This window comes from Macrotis lagotis, chromosome X (genome assembly GCF_037893015.1).
Source record: "Macrotis lagotis isolate mMagLag1 chromosome X, bilby.v1.9.chrom.fasta, whole genome shotgun sequence".
NCBI classification, from domain to species: domain Eukaryota; kingdom Metazoa; phylum Chordata; class Mammalia; order Peramelemorphia; family Peramelidae; genus Macrotis; species Macrotis lagotis.
In genome coordinates this window covers 346,205,898-346,223,869 of record NC_133666.1, presented here as the reverse complement: position 1 = coordinate 346,223,869, position 17,972 = coordinate 346,205,898, and the positions used below count along the sequence as shown (strand labels likewise).

General features: G+C 40.1%; 1 protein-coding gene across 1 annotated transcript in view; it reads right to left on the bottom strand.

Annotated features, from left to right (window-relative positions):
• Window positions 1–15,536, bottom strand: part of ANKRD33B (ankyrin repeat domain 33B) — a 108,458-nt gene extending 92,922 nt beyond the window's left edge. The window contains exon 1 of the mRNA XM_074208682.1: window positions 15,138–15,536. Coding sequence (XP_074064783.1) covers window positions 15,138–15,536 — 399 coding nt within the window. The remainder of the gene's footprint in view (window positions 1–15,137) is intronic.
• Window positions 15,537–17,972: the final 2,436 nt, after the last annotated feature.

Here is a 17,972-nt window from a genome sequence, read left to right as displayed (position 1 = left end):
CTTTATTTAATCTTTGACTATGCTGGTTTCTGGAAGATATTTTTCCAAGGGTACCACTACCTATTTTACTTATTGTTCTGTTATAGGAAATGAAATACCTAAATCAAATACCAAATACCTAAAATCAAATACCTAAAAAGCACACATCATGTACTTTTATTTTACTTTGCTGTGAAATTTTGTCTTGTTATTGTGAAGCATAACTGGAAATTGCCTGAGTGAAAACATTCTGATTTACACAGGGAATTCTCCCTGTTTGAACCTCTCTCCAAGAAGAAATGTTTCTATATAAATAAATGTCTCTTACAGACTAGATAAACAAGTTATAGTTTTCCTTTCATACAAAAGAAAGTTCAACTTGGAGGAAAGGACAGTATATCCAGAAATAACATTATTTTTAATAAAAATGAACAATTAAACTTTTTAAAAAACTGTTATACCTTAAAAGGCTTATTTATTAAATTTATTAAATTAAAAATTTATTAAATGTTTCAAATGAATGATAGTATAGAAAGTCTCAAAATTTAAAATGTGCATATATTTTTACATTTATTTACAAAATAAAAAAAAATTTAACTTGTTCCATGAACTTGTTTTTGAAATATTTTTAATCTGTATTTTAACATAACTGATTTCCTTTCTAACCTAATTTATTTTATGTATTTAAAAACATTATTGTGAATGGGAACTATAGTCTTTTGCAGACTAACAAGAATGACTCAAGAGACAGAGAGGTGGTACAGCAGAGAGCCCTGGGCTCAGAAACAGAAGACCTAAGTTCAAATTCATCCTTAGACTTTTATTAGCTGTGTGACCTTAAACATATAACCTTAAAGAGTTGTACTGAGGACAAAATAAGGTATCTGAAGGTGCTTAAAAATGCCTCACACATGAGAGTTTTATAAATGTTTTCTTCCTTTTCTCTTCCCAAGAAAGGTTAATAATTTCTGGTCTATAAAAACCACACTGAATGAACCACATTGAAATTGAATGTCTTATTTGTCCAGGGCCACATATACAGTAAGCATCACAAACAAGATTTGAACTCAGGTTTTCTGACACCTGAATCAGTGCTCTTTCCATTGTGTACACTGTGGGCAATACAAATTTATAATCTCAAATCTGCAATTTAGGAAAAAAAAGAAAATTGATACTAAGTTGGTCACATAGTCAATATTGCTTACAGCCGAATCTAAAGAAAACAATTTTTGAACCTCAAAGCAATATCTATACATTTGGGGGACATTGGACTCTAAAACTGACTCTCTTTGTTCTTTTGATTGATTTCTTTAGGAGATAGGTCTAGTATTAGTATTGCTGGGTCAAAGGGTATGATCAGTTCTATTGTTCTTTGGGGGTAGTGCCATATTGCTCTTCAGAATGGATGAATCAGTTCACAACTCCACCAATGGTGCATTAACGTCCCATTCCTCCCATAACCTCTCCAATACTGATCATTTTTCCATTTTTGTCATCTTAGCCAATCTGGGGTTACCTCATAATTGTTCATTTGCATTTTTCTAATCAATAATGATTTGGAGCATTTTTCCACGATTATATAAAGCTTTAACTTCTTCATCTGAAACCTATCTGTTCATTCCTTTGACCATTTATCAACTGGGGAATGACTAGTAATCTCTCTAAATTTGATTCAATTCTCCATATATTTTAGAAATTAGACCCTTATCAGAAATACTAGCTGCGGGGCAGCGTGCAGTGGATAAAGCACCGGCCCTGGAGTCAGGAGTACCTGGGGGTTCATATCCGGTCTCAGACACTTAATAACTACCTAGCCGTGTGGCCTTGGGCAAGCCACTTAACCCCATTTGCCCTGCAAAAAAAAAAAACCCTAAAAAAAAATACTAGCTGGGAAAACTGTTTCTCAATTCTCTGCTTTCCTTCTAATCTTGCTGCATTGGTTTAATTAGTGTAAACCCTTTTTAATTTAATATAGTCAAAATCATCCATTTTGCAATTTATAATGTTCTCTATTTCTTGCTTGGTCATAAATTTCTCCTCTTTCCAAAGATCTGACAGAGTGTTTCTTGAACTCTTAATTGGTCTATGGTATCACCCACCATTTATGTCTAAATCCTGTATCCATTTTGACCTTATTTTGATATAGGATGTGAGATGTGGGTCTATGCCTAGTTTTTGCCATACTATTTTCCAGTTTTCCTAATAATTTTTTTTTAGGTTTTTTCAAGGCAGTGGGGTTAAGTGGCTTGCCCAAGGCCACACGGCTAGGTAGTTATTAAGTGTCTGAGACCGGATATGAACCCCCAGGTACTCCTGACTCCAGGGCCGGTGCTTTATCCACTGCGCCACCTAGCCACCCCTTTCCTAATAATCTTTGTCAAATAATGAGTTCTCATCCTAGAAGTGGATGTCTTCAGGTTTGTCAAAAAGTAGATTACTATAGTCATTTACTACTGTTTCTTTTGTAGCATTTCTACTCCACTAGTTCCTAAGCAGTACCTGGTAGTTTTGATGACTGCCATTTTACAGTATACACCTTCCTTTGCATTTTTTTGTCATCAATTCCTTTTGTTGTTCCAGATGAATTCTGTTACTAATTTTTCTATCTCTTAAAATAGTTTTTTGGTAGTTTGGCACTGAATAAGTATGGTATGGCACTGAATAAGTAATTTAATTTGGGTAAAATTATCATTCTTATTATATTAGCTCAACCTAACCATGAGCAATTGACATTTTTCCAATTATTTAGATCTGACTTTATTTGAGTGAAAAGTGTTCATACAGTTTCTGGGTTTGTCTTGGGAGTGACTCCTACTTATTATCTCTGGTCTATTCCAGGTATGAAGAGGTCATAGAGATAGTGCAGACTGAAAAAGTCTGGAAAATACTGCAACATATCAATTTTTAAAATTAAATTTCTTCAAAATTTTTCTTCAAAATTTACTTCAGAATTTCAGGTAACAAAGACATTGCAAAACAATCTACAATCATGATTAGAAATCATGCATCTCTACAGTTATTTCAGGAAGTGCTACAGAGTAAAAATAACAGTAAATTAAAAGAAGTCAATATTTTTAGTTATCAAAAAGCCAAGTTCAAGGACTTGGATGTGGACATGAAAATAGACCCCTATACTAAATGGCCTCTAAAGTTCTTCCAAATTTAAATTCTTCTGGTGCCCTGCAGTCAGGAGGCCCTGAGTTCAAATTTGGTTTCAGACACTTAACAATTAACCAGCTGTGTGACCCTGGGCAAGTCACTTAACTCTATTGCCTAGAAATAGATAAAATTACTGGAGGTTTCAGTTTTATTTTTCTCTGCCCTTCCTCTACCCAAGTTTTCTAAGGAAACCTGCCAGGATGCAAGGAAGCCCTCATTTTTATTAAAGTAAATGAATGGATACAGCACTGGCCCTAGAGTCAGGTGTACCTGAGTTCAAATCCAGCCACAGACACTTAATAATTACCTAGCTGTTAATTGGGCAAGCCATTTAACCCCATTACCTTGCAAAGAAACCTAAAAAGTCAAAAATAAATCAAAAATAAAATGATAAAAAAAATAAATGGGGATAACTCATAACTAAAATTTTGATATGGAAGCATTATTTAAAAACTCTTCAATAAGATTAAAACTATTTAAACAAATCCATTCCAAAATTTTTGGACAAAAAAAATTTTTTTTCCTTAGGAAAATGGATTAAGGGTGATACTTTTAAAACAAGTTAAATCTTGTTTCTTTCATATCCCAGGCTCCTTATCCAACAGAACTAATTAGAAAAATTAAGATATAGATGGAAGAGGATGGAATAATAACTTAGTTTCTCTACAATTAGGCTACTCTAATTCTGAAAAGTTAATCCAAATTATATTATTATACATTGTGATCTCTTCCTTCTTCAAGAGAATTTCAAGATTCCTAATAAATGTTATCTGAAATCATCTTGGGACACATAATCACATTGGAAAATATGAGTGAGTGTCTATACCAACCTGGACATCTCCCTCTCTTTCCAAGATAAAAATGGCTTGGATATAGCTTAATAATTAAGCAAAATTGCTTCTGGAAGATCTGAGCTTAAATCACAGAGTATGTTATTAGTATTAATAGTTTTTCAACATTTGCTTTCCTTTATCAGTTTGTCCAACAAGGAAAGTCACAAATATTTTAAAAGAAAAAATTGTTCTCATATTTTAAAACTTTTTAAAATTTTAAAAGAAATTACAAGGTTTGAATCAACAAACTGGAAAACAAACTCCAGCTCTTTACTGAAACCTCAACAGAGAGCTCACCACTCACTTGTGTTCTGATAGCCCAATTATATGCTTCCCTCTCCACCCACGTTATCTTTTTTAAGGAAAACTTCTACTAACTGAACATTTCATAACCCTCTGCTGGAGGGAACAGTCCTCCATTATCTAAAAGCCCTTAACTTAAATCTACAGCACTAATAGTTGCCTTAGGAAAATTCAGCACCAGGATCATAGACCTTAGAAGTTCAACCCCACTTCATTTTACAGATGAGGAAACTGGAGCTGAGCAGCTAAATGACTGCCCAGTCATTTAGAATCATGTAGCTAGCCATTGTGAGCTTGGATTAGAACTCATCTTCCTGACTGTAACTAGACTAGAAGCCCCTAACCCTGCAGCTTCTCTTGAACCTTCCAAATGATTATCTACAGTCTCATTAAAGCCTATTTTAAGCAGCTTCTGTTTTCATTCTTCTGGCCTAAATTCTCATCCTGGTCTAGGAACCATTTTACCATCTTATCCCCTCCCTTTTCCACCCAAATGAATTTGGCAGCAAAGTCAAAGCATATTCCGTAAACACTCATTCCTTAAACACAATTCCTTTCCACTCATTTGACACCATTCCTAAGATTTTGCTAAAAACACCCACTTCTCAAGGTTACAAAAGGCAACAACAGACATAATAAGATGTAATAAGCAAGACTATAGAAGGTCAAAAGGAATTTTAGCCATATTTTTAAGTTTTGTATAGTACCTATCCCATAATCTGCAATGTAGTTTTTGGAGGCCTTCAAAGTTTACTTCAACCCATCTTTCCAGGTTCATTGTGTATTACTCCCCAGCCTGCACTCTCTGTTCCAGTCCAACTATCCTTCTCTCTGCACTCATCTCTAACCTCTGCACTGGCTGTCCTCCATGCCTTTAGGGATTCCCTCTTCTTCAGGATAGCACCATTTTCTATGTAAGGCTTTCCCTGATCCCTTCAACTAGTATGGCAAACTCCCTTGGTATTTAGTTACTTTATAGTTACTCTTAATTGTTTTATTCTTAGTATTCATATTTTATAAACTTCACATATTGCCCATGTAGTCTCCGTAATAGACTACTCTTATGAGTAGAGATTATTTCATTTCTTTGTATTTGTATTCCCTGGTGTTTACCATAGCAGATACTTAATATATGCTTATCAATTGACTGCATTTTTCTTGGCCAATATGGATAAGAAATTTTGAAAATTTTTGCTTGAGGGACTAGAACTCACACCAAGGTTAAAAATTTTAATGGTAATGCAACATCTATTGAATGGATAATAATCAGGCCCAAACAGTTCAAACTCTAAACCTGACGTTCACATTATAATTCCACACCAATAAAAATAATAATTACACAACCTCAAATTGCAGTGCTTTCCCAGAAGTGATTTTTCTATTGATTTAACTGGAGAGGCACTCCTAGCAATAATATAAGAACAAAGAATAGGATTAGGAGGATAACAACATGTTTTAATGTCACTAGATTGGGGGGGGCACTGTAATTCTAAAACATATGAAAGCATACTTTAGGATTGACTGGAAAACTGTATTAAGAATATTTGTATTTTACATTCTAAATTATGCAGCCTTTTTTTGCAAGTCAGAAGTATTTTATTTTATTTTTTGCAAGGCAAATGGGGCTAAGTGGCTTGCCCAAGGCCACACAGTTAGGTAATTATTAAGTGTCTGAGACTGGATTTGAACCCAGGTACTCCTGACTTCAAGGCCGGTGCTTTATCCACTACGCCACCTAGCTGCCCCCAGAAGTATTTTAATACTATTCCATTCTCAACAGTCACAAGATTATTGGAAAGAAGACAGTCTTTAAACAAAACATTAAGTCAAAAAATTAAACTAAACTCAAAGAAGACCAACTAAGATTCAATTTCATAAATGAAATGAATGGAGGTAGGTGAACCAATGAGTAATTTAAGAATTAGAACTCCAAGAAGACTATTTTTCCCAGGTATCATAAATAATTTTTCCAAAGAAAAAGGGACAAAGATCAATTGGGAAATGGCTGAACAAATTATAGTATATATATGTTATGCAACACTATTGTTATATTAGAAACCAAGAAGGATGGGATTTCAGAGAAGCCTCTAAAGACTTCCATGAACTGATGTTGGGTGAGAGGAGCAGAGCCAGAAGAACATTGTACATCCTAACAGCAACCTGGGGGTGATGATCAACCTTAATGGACTTGCTCATTTCATCAATGTAGGACAATTTTAGAGTACCTGAGATGGAGAATACCATCTGTACCCAGAGAAAGAACTGTGGAGTTTAAACAAAGACCAAAGTCTATTACCTTCAATTTTTAAAAAAAGTGTCTTCTGTACTACATAATTTTGCTACCTCTCATATTTTATTTTCTCCTCAAGGATATTATTTCTCTCTCCACACATTCAATTTTGATCACTGTATAGCATGGAAACAATGTAAAGATTATTAGACTGCCTTCTGTGGGAGGTGGGGGGAGGGAAGGGAGGGCGGGGAGGGGGAATTGTAAAATTCAAAACCATACAAAAATGATAGGTAGAAACTACTATTGTATATAATTGGAAAACAAGATTTTTTAATTTTTTTTTATTTTTTTAGGCTTTTGCAAGGCAATAGGGTTAAGTGGTTTACCCAAGGCCACATAGCTAGGTAATTATTAAGTGTCTGAGGCAGGATTTGAACTCAAGTACTCCTGACTCCAGGGCCGGTGCTCAATCCACTGCACCACCTAGCCACCCCAGAAAACAAAATATTTTTTAAAAAGAAAAAAGGGACAAAAGGATTTTTCACTTTTATTATAGGTTTTATTACTTCTAGACTTCAAAACTTTCCTGTAACCAATCAAATCACATGCTAACTACTACCTACATAACTTTACTTCTATTATTTCTTCTATTTAAAATGTTATATATCTAACCTTAGAGGAAGTTCATGGGTATACTATGAGCACTAGATCTGGAGTCAGAAGACTTGGGTTTTAATTCAAGTTCTCCTTGCTTACTAGTTGGGTTACCAATGAAACATTTTAAAAATCTTCAAAGAGCTAAAATAAATTCCTAAGGGAATTTTGTATTAAGTGTTAAGTTTAGCTTTTACTTTAAAAAAAAGTTTTACAGAAGAATCACCATTTCAGTCCTTTCCCTCTCCCATTATCTGTATATAGATATATTCATTTTGTTAATATTTTCAAATTTTTAACAAAAGATTTTTTTTTTAACGAATGCACTTATGGGGCAGCTAGGTGGCACAGTGATGAGACCACACCAGCCCTAGAGACAGGAGGACCTAAATTCTAATCCAATCTCAGACACATAATACTTATTTCATTGCGTGACCTTAGTCCAGTCACTCAACTCCAATGCCTTCCAAAAACTAAAAAAAAAATGTACTTATTTGATCAAAAGAATTTTATAATAAAAAAGCTGAAAGGTAAAAATGCCTAAATATGTCCAACAATCAGGATATTAAATAATTAAATTGCTATAATGAAGAAAGAATAACTCAAACACTAAGAAGCTCACAGAATAAAAAAATTCAAGAAACACATCAAAACTAATGGCTTCAAAAAGTAACCTAAGATTGAGCAATTGGACTTTTCCTAGTAAGGATTTCCTATCTTTTTTGTGTCATGGACCTGCTTGGCAGTCCATAGGTGAAATCTACAGATCCTTTATCTAAATAATGATTTCTTGTTTCCATTCTTAATTTAAGGAAACGCTAAGTTTTAGTTAGATTAGTGAAAATAAATGTGTTAATTTATTTTCCCATTCAAGTTCTGGAACTCCTTGAACTGTCTACTCCCAAGAGTTTCATAGAACCCTTCTTAGGTACAAAAACCCTACTATCATGGAATGTAAGGTTCCTTGAAAGCAAGGACTTGTCTCACTTTTGCAAACATATTCATAGCAAAGGACCTAAAACAAAGTAGGCACTTCATAAATGCTTGTTGCTCAACTGAATAACTAATGAGTGATCCAAATGTAAGGAAGTATTTGACTTCATAGGCCAAAGACTTGGTAGAATGAAACAAATACAAATGGAATTTGCAAAAGTGTAACTTGGTCAAAAGAAACAGAATAGGTTAAAGAAGATGAGTTGGAAGAGGGGGTAACATTGTATATTAAGAATGAGGGGTGGCTAAGTGGCGCAGTAGATAAAGCACCGGCCTTGGAGTCAGGAGTACCTGGGTTCAAATCTGACCTCAGACACTTAATAATTACCTAGCTGTGTGGCCTTGGGCAAGCCACTTAACCCCATTTGCCTTGCAAAAAACCTAAAAAAAAAAAAAAAGAATGAATGAATCATAAAGCACTTATTATGTGCAAAATGATACAAATAGAAAAGTGAAGATAGTCCCTGCTTCAGGAAGTACATTCCAATGATAGAAAACATAAAGGGAAAAATAGAAGTAATTTTATCATCAAAGTAGTCTACCAACCACCTGGACAGGAAGAAGAAATTGATAAGAAGTTAAAGAAGTTTATCACAAACTTGGCCCAGAGTTATAATTTATTGTGACAGGTGTCTTCAATTTTCCAGATAGCAGCTAGAATTCTTTTCATCAAAAGCAGGGCTTCTTGACTAGAATTTCATTCTTCAAAACATTTAGGACTGATCCAACATGAAGGAAAACTATTCTGAAAAGACTAATAGAGGAACTGGTTGCTTAAGTAAAATTTATGGGAGTCTTGAGAGTGACCATTCTCTCCTAAGATTTGTTTTTAATAGAAGAAAGCTGAGAATGATGTGATATATAACCCACATTTTAAGAATACAGATATAGTGGAAGTGGAACAGAGGGAAAAACTCCTCCAGATGAACTAATAAAGATAAAGGAAAACAATTTCAATGAGAAGGGGGAAAGGTTTTATCTGAGGATGAACAGGAAACTCACAAACTTAAATTTTATTTTTTAAAGATAATGTAAAGAAAGTGGAAGCAAGGGCAAGTAACAAAGGAGGAATAGTCCTGCAAAAAAATGGCAAAGTTCTATAAAAATAAGGACTGTGAATGCTCAGAATGAGCTATGGCTGTCAAAGAAAGTTAAAAGCTACAAAAAAATAAGATAGAGGAAGATAACTACATTGGAGAGAAGAGGATCAAAATCAGGTAGAGTGCTGTTGTTACTTGCAGTGGGTGAAACAATAAAAAAATTGACAACAGAGAGATGGAGGAATTGCCCATTCTCAATGTGCTACTGTTTTCTGTGCCAAGAACAACTTTTCTACAGAGGAAATGACAGGGAAGAAATTTTAAAAAATGTTAAATCCTGAAAACAAGAAGTTGATATCCAAGATAAGAAAGCAAATAGTAAAAAAATAAAACTGCTTTTGAAGTCACTTAGCTACTTATCCCAAATGAACTATATCCTGAGATGCCAAAGACACTGATGAATATGATTCCTCAGTTTTTCTATAAAACTAAAAGTTTGTGGAGAAAAAAGATGCCACAGGACTAGGGAAAAGCATATTTCAAAAGAGGGGCTGGGAGAAGCAGATTCTAAAAATTATAGGCCAATGAACTTGGACCCTTTTCCTATAAAAACCTAGAACATTATCATTAAAGGAAGATTAGATTTTTAAAATCTAATACAAAGAAGTAGCAAGGTTTCATCATGTATATTAAAATGAATGACCCTTGGGGGTAGGGATTTGAACGATGTATTTTTACCCCCAACCCCTAGCAATAAAGATCCATAATAAACATTTATTGAATGACTGATCACATGCAACCCTCTCAGATGGGTTATATAAAAAAAGTAGGTTATTTGCCAAGAGCTCTCTCTCCTTTAGTCTACATTAGCAAAACCCTTTGACCTCATTTCCCATTCTCTTCTCCTTTAACCCAATCTCGATGGAGAGATAGCCATTCTCCTTGCTAACCCTTCTATTTATATCTATGCCATCAATTCCTCTAGAACTGTCCTCCCCAACATGCCCCTCTTTCATTTTAAATCTACAGTCTTCTCATTGTCTTAAAAACATGCTCATGTCTCCCAGATGCTTAAAAATATATATATATCTTCATTTTTATCTCCTAAAGCTATCATCCTCCACTTCCTCTCTCAGTGCTCATTTCTGAATCACTTGAAATCTGGTCCCTGACTTCGGTTAACTGAAAGTGTTGACTTCAAAATTACAGATTGTCAAATTCAATAAGCTTTTTTTTCTGAATCCTCAACTTTCTCCATCTCTGTACAGGTAGACAGGTAAGTAAAAAGTTTTTATTAAGTGCTTATAATATGCCAGGCTATGTGCTATAAGTGCTGGGGGAAACAAATATTAGCAAAAGGTAAGGCAGACAATCTTTGCCCTGTTTTAATAGAAAACAATACATAAAGGAACTAAAAGGGGGGGAAGAGAATGGGATCCCAAATACTTAGAAAAAGGGAAAGGGAAAGATGCCTAAGTCCTTAGAATCAGGAGAGCTGGAAGGGTAATGAAGCAGAGTTGACCTAGATCTGTCCCCAAAATGTAAGCCAAAAAGAAATCATTCATGGGAGGAGGGGACTGTTACAGGGAGGGATATTGTAAGATGAGAAGATCTCAAAAAGAAGTTTCAGGGTTAGACAGCATTTGACACTACTGACCAAGCTTTATCATGTTTTCTAAAATATTCTCACTCCTACCTGTGTTAAGGTTCCCCAATCTCCTCTGCTGAATTCAAATCCTAACCCCTAACTATGGATATACTCCAATGGTCCTTCCTGAGCTATCTTCTCTTCTGGTACACTCTATGATCATCTAAACAACTGCAGCTCCCTTCTCCCATTGTTGAATTTAGAACTTCCATTTTGGAAGTTTGGCGTTTAAATCCCTTCACTCTACCTGGACTTCATATATTAGTTCAGTCATACTGGCCTCTGGTTGTTCCTCATATATAATATTTCACACACACACACACACACACACACACACACACACACAAACATCTTCACCTCTCAAGATTCTCTAGATGTCTTCAAATTAAGCTTAATTGTCCCATCACTTCACATAAGAGAACAACTGCTACTGTTTTACCCCCCCAAATTATCTTATATTCATTTTGCCTATGCATGTAGATATTATATGTATAGATATATAAAATATAAGGTCCTTGAAGACATATACTATTTTATATTTATCTCTGTATCCCCACCATATGGTATGAAGTTTTGGCACATAAAAGGTGATTTATAAAAATACTTGTTGATTGATGCCAACTTAGCCTTACTACCCCCCCTTTTTTTACTAGTAGATTAGGAAAAGGCTATAGATGAAATTGACAAAGTATTTTTTACAATTATCTGGGGAAAAGATGAAGCTATGTACTAGAAGATAACTAATTAAATGATGTAGAACTGCTTAAATGACTGGACTCAAAAGAGGAGTCATTAATAATTCAATGTCAAGTAAAGAGATCTCAGTGGAATGCCCCAGAAATCTGTGCTAGACCCTGTGCAATTTAATTTTTAGAGTGAATTTACAGCTGACAAAAAAAATAGTAAGGACAATGAACACACTACACTGGGTGACAGTAGCCTAAAAAGTTGTTGACAAGATGTGGGCTGAATCTACTGAGATGAGATTCAACAGGAATAAATGTCTTAAACTTCGGTTCAAAAAAATCAACTTCACACACATATGATAGGGAGTGGGAATAAGACAACAAGATCTCCTGGGTTTGATTGAAATCAAGCACAAAATGAGTCAGCATTGTATTGTGGCAGCCAAAAAGCTACTTTTGGCTACACTGAGGAGCCCACAGCTTACAAATGATCCCCAGGTACTGCACATTGTCAGTTTTTATCTATAGCATCCCATTCATTTTTGAGCTTAAGAAGGATGCTGAAAAGCCATCAAGGGTTCAAAGGAAAAAACCTAGGATGGTGAAAAGCTTTTTGATTTCTTTCATATGAGGATCTACTAACAGAACTGTAGAAATTCTTTGCTTCTATTATGGATGGAAGTTTCAAAGAGGAAAATGTAGGAATAATATCAGGAAAAATTAACAATCAGAAAGATGAAGTGAAATAGTTTGTACTAGTGGATAGAGCACTGGGATTGGAGTAAGGAAGCATGAATTTACATACAATCTCAGACATTACTAGCTGTGTGACCCTGAGCAAGTCATTTAACTTCTCTTGGCCTTAATCTGAAGAAGAAAGAAATTGCAAACCACTCCAGTATCTAGGTGGTCCATAGAATCATAGAGCTAGATGTGACTGAATAATATTGCTTTCAAAGTATGATTTAAAGCAGAAGACCAGTGAGGTGACTTCCAATTGTAAAATTCCATGAATTCTTATGTTTTTAAGTATAAAAACCATGTAAATCTTTGCAGTAAAGTATAAATTTGTTAAGGAGAATCATTTTCTTTAATAAGTCTCAGGAAAATCTCACCTCATAAGATCAGGCTACATAAACAAAATGTTTAACTACCACCTGCATGTAGCATCTAAAGTGCAGAAGTAACTAGGGTGCAAAAAAATCAATATCTCAAATACTGAAATTACAGAACATAAATTATGAGGTACCTCCAAAGAGATTTCCTTTCTCAGAGGGCAGCAACATTGGTTAGCAATATTATGAGACTCTCAATATTGAAAGGATTACTTCTTATGACAATTATTAGGTAGTTTACTTACTAAAGATGATGATAAAACATAGGAGTTAAAATAATCCTCAGGAACCCTAATGTGATTCTACTGCCCAATGAGCTCCAACTCATCTCATTATGTCCAGGAAGCCATTCATGACTATCAAACCTTTTTCATCTTTCTTCTCTGAACTCTTAGGACATTTAAAATCCGTGCAACACAACTAAGCACTTAATTTTACATATTGTCTTTTATTGTCCAAAAATAATTTTACTGCAGCGGCTAGGTGACGCAGTGGATAAAGCACCGGCCCCTGGAGTCAGGAGTAGTACCTGGGTTCAAATCCAGTTTCAGACACTTAATAATTACCTAGCCCTGTGGCCTTGGGCAAGCCACTTAACTCCATTGCCTTGCAAAAAAACAAACCTTAAAAAAAATTATTTTACTTTTGGTATTTTCTCCCCCAAATGGATACTTAAAATCAAGGAAGAATTCTTAGTTTTCCTGTGTCTTGTTCAGGAACCTCACTGTAACTCTAGGAATGAGTCAGATTGGGAAAAAGAGTATTCCTCTTACCACCTTATTGCAAAACCAGGTAATTAAGAGAGCAATTCAAATACTTTAAAAGAAAGGAAAAATACCTTAACTATAAAGCTCAGAAATGAGAAGAATTGAATGAGGAAATTTTTATCCCAGACTAGAGTCCTAATCAATGTATGTGAGGGACTTGAAAAGGAGAGAAAGGCTTGAATGTTTAGGGGGGAAAATGCTTTGCATACAAAAGCAAACAGTACTGAACTGGGTAAGCTTACAGTTGTAGAATAAATTCTTGGTATTGGCATTTGCTGACCACTTTAAAGTTAGTGAGACCTCTTACATACATATCATGTCTTTTTTTGTTGTTTTTGCTAGACAATGGGGGTTAAGTGGCTTGCCCAAGGTCACACGGCTAGGTAATTATAAGCGTCTGAGGTCGCATTTGAATCCAGGTCCTCCTCATTCCAAGGCCGGTGCTCTCTCCACTGCGCCACCTAGCCACCCCTTACGTCTTTTTTATTGAAGAGGTAACTGAAGCTCTGCAAGTTTGACTTGCACAGAAGACCCATATCAGTCTCAGGGAAGGTCAAGCCCTCTTTCCTCTCTAAGGTTACTTTGTATATTGCCTATTTATATGTTGTATCCCCATTAGAATAATCTGAGAGGAAGATTTGTTTTCTCCTTTCCTAAGTATCTCCAGTCTTTAGAAGGAGACCTGGCCCATATGAAGAAGATAAATGTTGCTGATAGATGATTCCCATCCTGCCTCTAAACCCGGAGTTTAAATGGATTTTACTCATTTCTTTAGGTTGTAAGTGGTAAAACACCGTCAGGAAGCGAATTCCACTCTTGGGGGGGGGGGGGGGGGGATTGGAAATAAGCAATCATGTTTCCTAAGGTAAGGGAATGAAGCGCTGATCTACGTTTCGGATGGGGCACTGGGAGAGCTCTCCCTCTCCACCAGAAATCGGGAACGTCTCTGTCTGTGGCTGTGAAGTAAGTAGGTCTGCGGAGAGGCTGCGTGCACGGGCCCCGGAGCTCTCCGAACTTGGCAGAAGCGGTGTGAAGAAACTTGTAAACTGGGTTGGGATGTGCTAGGGCAGCGCTGCGAAAAATGGGTCCTAGCTGCGGCTCTCGAGAAAAGGAGGCGCGGGGCATGTGCCGGCGGCCGGGGAGGTGGGAAGGTGCGGGGGGCCGGGGCGGCCCGGGGAGGCGGGAAGGTGCGGGGGGCCGGGGAGGCGGGAAGGTGCGGGGGGCCGGGGAGGCGGGAAGGTGCGGGGGGCCGGGGCGGCCCGGGGAGGCGGGAAGGTGCGAGGGGCCGGGGAGGCGGGAAGGTGCGGGGGGCCGGGGCGGCCCGGGGAGGCGGGAAGGTGCGGGGGGCCGGGGCGGCCCGGGGAGGTGGGAAGGTGCGGGGGGCCGGGGCGGCCCGGGGAGGCGGGAAGGTGTGGGGGGCCGGGGAGGTGGGAAGGTGCGGGGGGCCGGGGCGGCCCGGGGAGGCGGGAAGGTGCGAGGGGCCGGGGAGGCGGGAAGGTGCGGGGGGCCGGGGCGGCCGAGGGCCAGCGCCCAAGGGGGAGGCGTTTGCGGGGTACAGCTGCTGTGGTTGGATGCTAAGGGCAGGAGCGGACACGCGGGGGGCGGGCGAGCCGGGGCTCGGGGCTCCCTCGGACGAGGGCCGGGCGCTGTGATGTAGGGGGCGAGTCGGGCGCGGACACGGACGCGGACGCGGACACGCACTCGGACACACGCACGCCCGCTCTTACCCGGCGGTTGCGGTCCGTCTCCTGCACCTCCTGAGCCCCGGGTCCCCTGCGGATCAGCGCTCTCAGCAGCCCCACGTTGTTGGTACTGGCCGCACGGAAGAGGGTCACGGCCTCCGGGCCGGCCCCCTCCTCCGGCCCCGGGCCGCCCCGAAGCTCGGGCTCGGCCCGCCGCAGCCAGGCGTCCTCCCCGTCGGCCGGGTAGAAGGAGTCGTCCGAGGCCTCAGACAGCGGGGAGAAGCCCGCGTCCTCCTCGTCCTCTTCCCCCGGCGCCTCGTCCCTCTCCTCGCCGGCTCTCGGGGCCGGGGAGGGCTCCTCCTCCGCCACGCAGCCCGGGCTGGCGGGCCGCTCCCCGCGGCCGCGGCCGCCGCCCTCCTGGCAGCCCCCCGACAGCAGCCCCATGCCGGCGCCCCGCCCCGCTCAGCTCGGGCCACGGGGAGCGGGGCAGGGCGGCCCCTCTCGGAGGGCTCCACGCGGGGCGCGCTCTCCACGCGGGGCGGGGGCCGGGCGGGCGCGCTTCTGGGGGAGCCTGTTCTCCGCCTCCGCTCACCCCCGTCCCCCATCCTCCGAAAGAGCCATTCTCAGCCCGAGCCGGTCCTCCCTCCAGCCCCCGCGCGGCCGGGAGCCAAGGCCCGCCCGCGGGGCCCCGGGGCGGCGGCGGGGGCTTTCCGAGCGGCCGCGGGGCCCCCACGTGAGGCACGCCCCGGGCCGCGCCGTCCCCCTCCGAGAAACCCCCGGGGCAACACGGAGGCGCGGCCCCGAAGGGAACCCCTGGCCGGAGCTGGAAAAGAGACCGGGGTCCCCTCCGCGGGGTCCTCGGGCCAGAGAGCTCGCGGCGGGAGGTCGGAGGAAGCCCCGGGGGAGAGCCGCCTCCCCGCGACCTTAATCTGAAGCAGACAGCCGCCCGCCCCCGTCTAAAGTTGGGCTCGGGCGCCCGGCTTCTCCCGCGTCTGACTTAGCGCCTGATCCCCTCGGGTCCCGCCTCCGATTCAGTCCGTTCTCCTGGGGACCGCTTCTCAAAGTCTCTGTCGGTCCTTCCTCTCGCCTAATCAGATACTCCGAGTCCATTTTCTCTCCACCCCTGGGATCTCGGAGCCATGACAACGGCCCGTATCTTCCTGAATGAACTCACTCACCTTCTGTCCTCTTCCTCTTTAAGATCATGTAATCATTAAAAGTACATGAAGAAAAGAGGAGGAGGACTGGGGAGCGGGAGCGGATCAGCCTAAAGAGTTCACTTTAAATCCCTAATGCTCTGCTAGACGTTACCGACTGTGCTGGTTGATAAACAAGCTCCCTATCAAATCTACCCCCCCCCTCAATTATTAACCCTTTGGGGCTGCCTTGTAGGCTCAAGCCACCCTTGAAGATGGAAAGCAATGGATGAACAAAATCAAATAGAGAGAGATCCTTAGAGGCAGAGGGAAAGAAAAGCAAGGAGACAGCCAACAGATGTGTACTCTCTAGGCTTGTACCATATTGTAGGAAAGGTGCCAAGAAATATCCTCCCTCTTCTGGTCTTCGAAGATGAGAAGAGAGTAATCGACCTAATTGGGAAAAGGAGGAAAGAGAATACAATCCTTCAGAAAAAGAGATAAAGGGAAAGGAAGTGAAAGTAGCTTCAAGATATTATGGTACATTTTGAGGACAGAAGAGAAAACAAACTGAAGAGGAAAGGTGAGGAAACCATTTTTCTTTAGGGAGTTTTCTACTGCAAAGATCTAGATGAGAACAGAGAGGAGACTAATCTCAGCATCCTCAAGGTGGGAAAAAAGAGCTCATAAATTTAGAATTGGAAGGAACGTCAAAGTGCAAGGTGCAGCTTCCTCATTTTATAGACTAAGAAATTAATATCTAGAGAGTTTAAATAAATCTTTTATTGATTAGGTTTTTTTTTTGCAAGGCAAATGGGGTTAAGTGGCTTGCCCAAGGCCACACAGCAAGGTAACTATTAAGTGTCTGAGGTCGAATTTGAACTCGGGTGCTCCTGACTCCAGGGCCGGTGCTCTATCCACTTTGCCACCTAGCTGCCCCCCAATCTATTTTTTTTAGTTTTAGTTTTTTAGGTTTTTTTTGCAAGGCAAACAGGGTTAAGTGGCTTGCCCAAGGCCACACAGCTAGGTAATTATTAAGTGTCTGAGGTAGAATTTGAACCCAGGTACTCATGACTCCAGGGCTGGTGCTTTATCCACTATGTCACCTAGCTGCTCCCCAATCTATTTTTAAAGAAAGAATTAATGAATGGTAAAAGTATTAACCTCTTACTAGGTACCAAGTTTGTTGTTGTTGTTTTTTCTTTCTTAGGTTTTTGCAAGGCAATGGGGTTAAGTGGCTTGCCCAAGGTCACACAGGTTATTATTAAGTGTCTGAGGCTAGGTACCAAATGTTAAAATGCTAGGGATACAAATAAAAAAAAGTAAAGTCAGTCCCTCACCCCAAAGAGTTTACATTATAAGGAGAGAGTTGTGTTGCAATGATTTTTGGAGAGGTGTCTGAAAAGTTTGCGGAATGGTGAATGGAGCTATTTCCGAATAGTATTTTGACTTGATTATGGTTCCAGACCCAGAAAATCAGGGTGAGGAAAGGCAAAAAGATGGAGGTTGAGTGGAAGAGGAAGTAAAGTTAAGTATGGCTGCAGCCATACCTAAACAAAAAGGATCCCATCAGATATTCACCAGTCAGAACTATGAGACCTCAGGGTAGGGATTCTGGAGCTAAACAGAGCAGGTTCTCCCATTTATGACCCCCATAATTCAAAATTGCCCCCATGTATTTATTATGCTCTTTCTGTGCTTCAGGTATTATGGTAGGAACCAGGCATATGAAGACAAAAAGTAA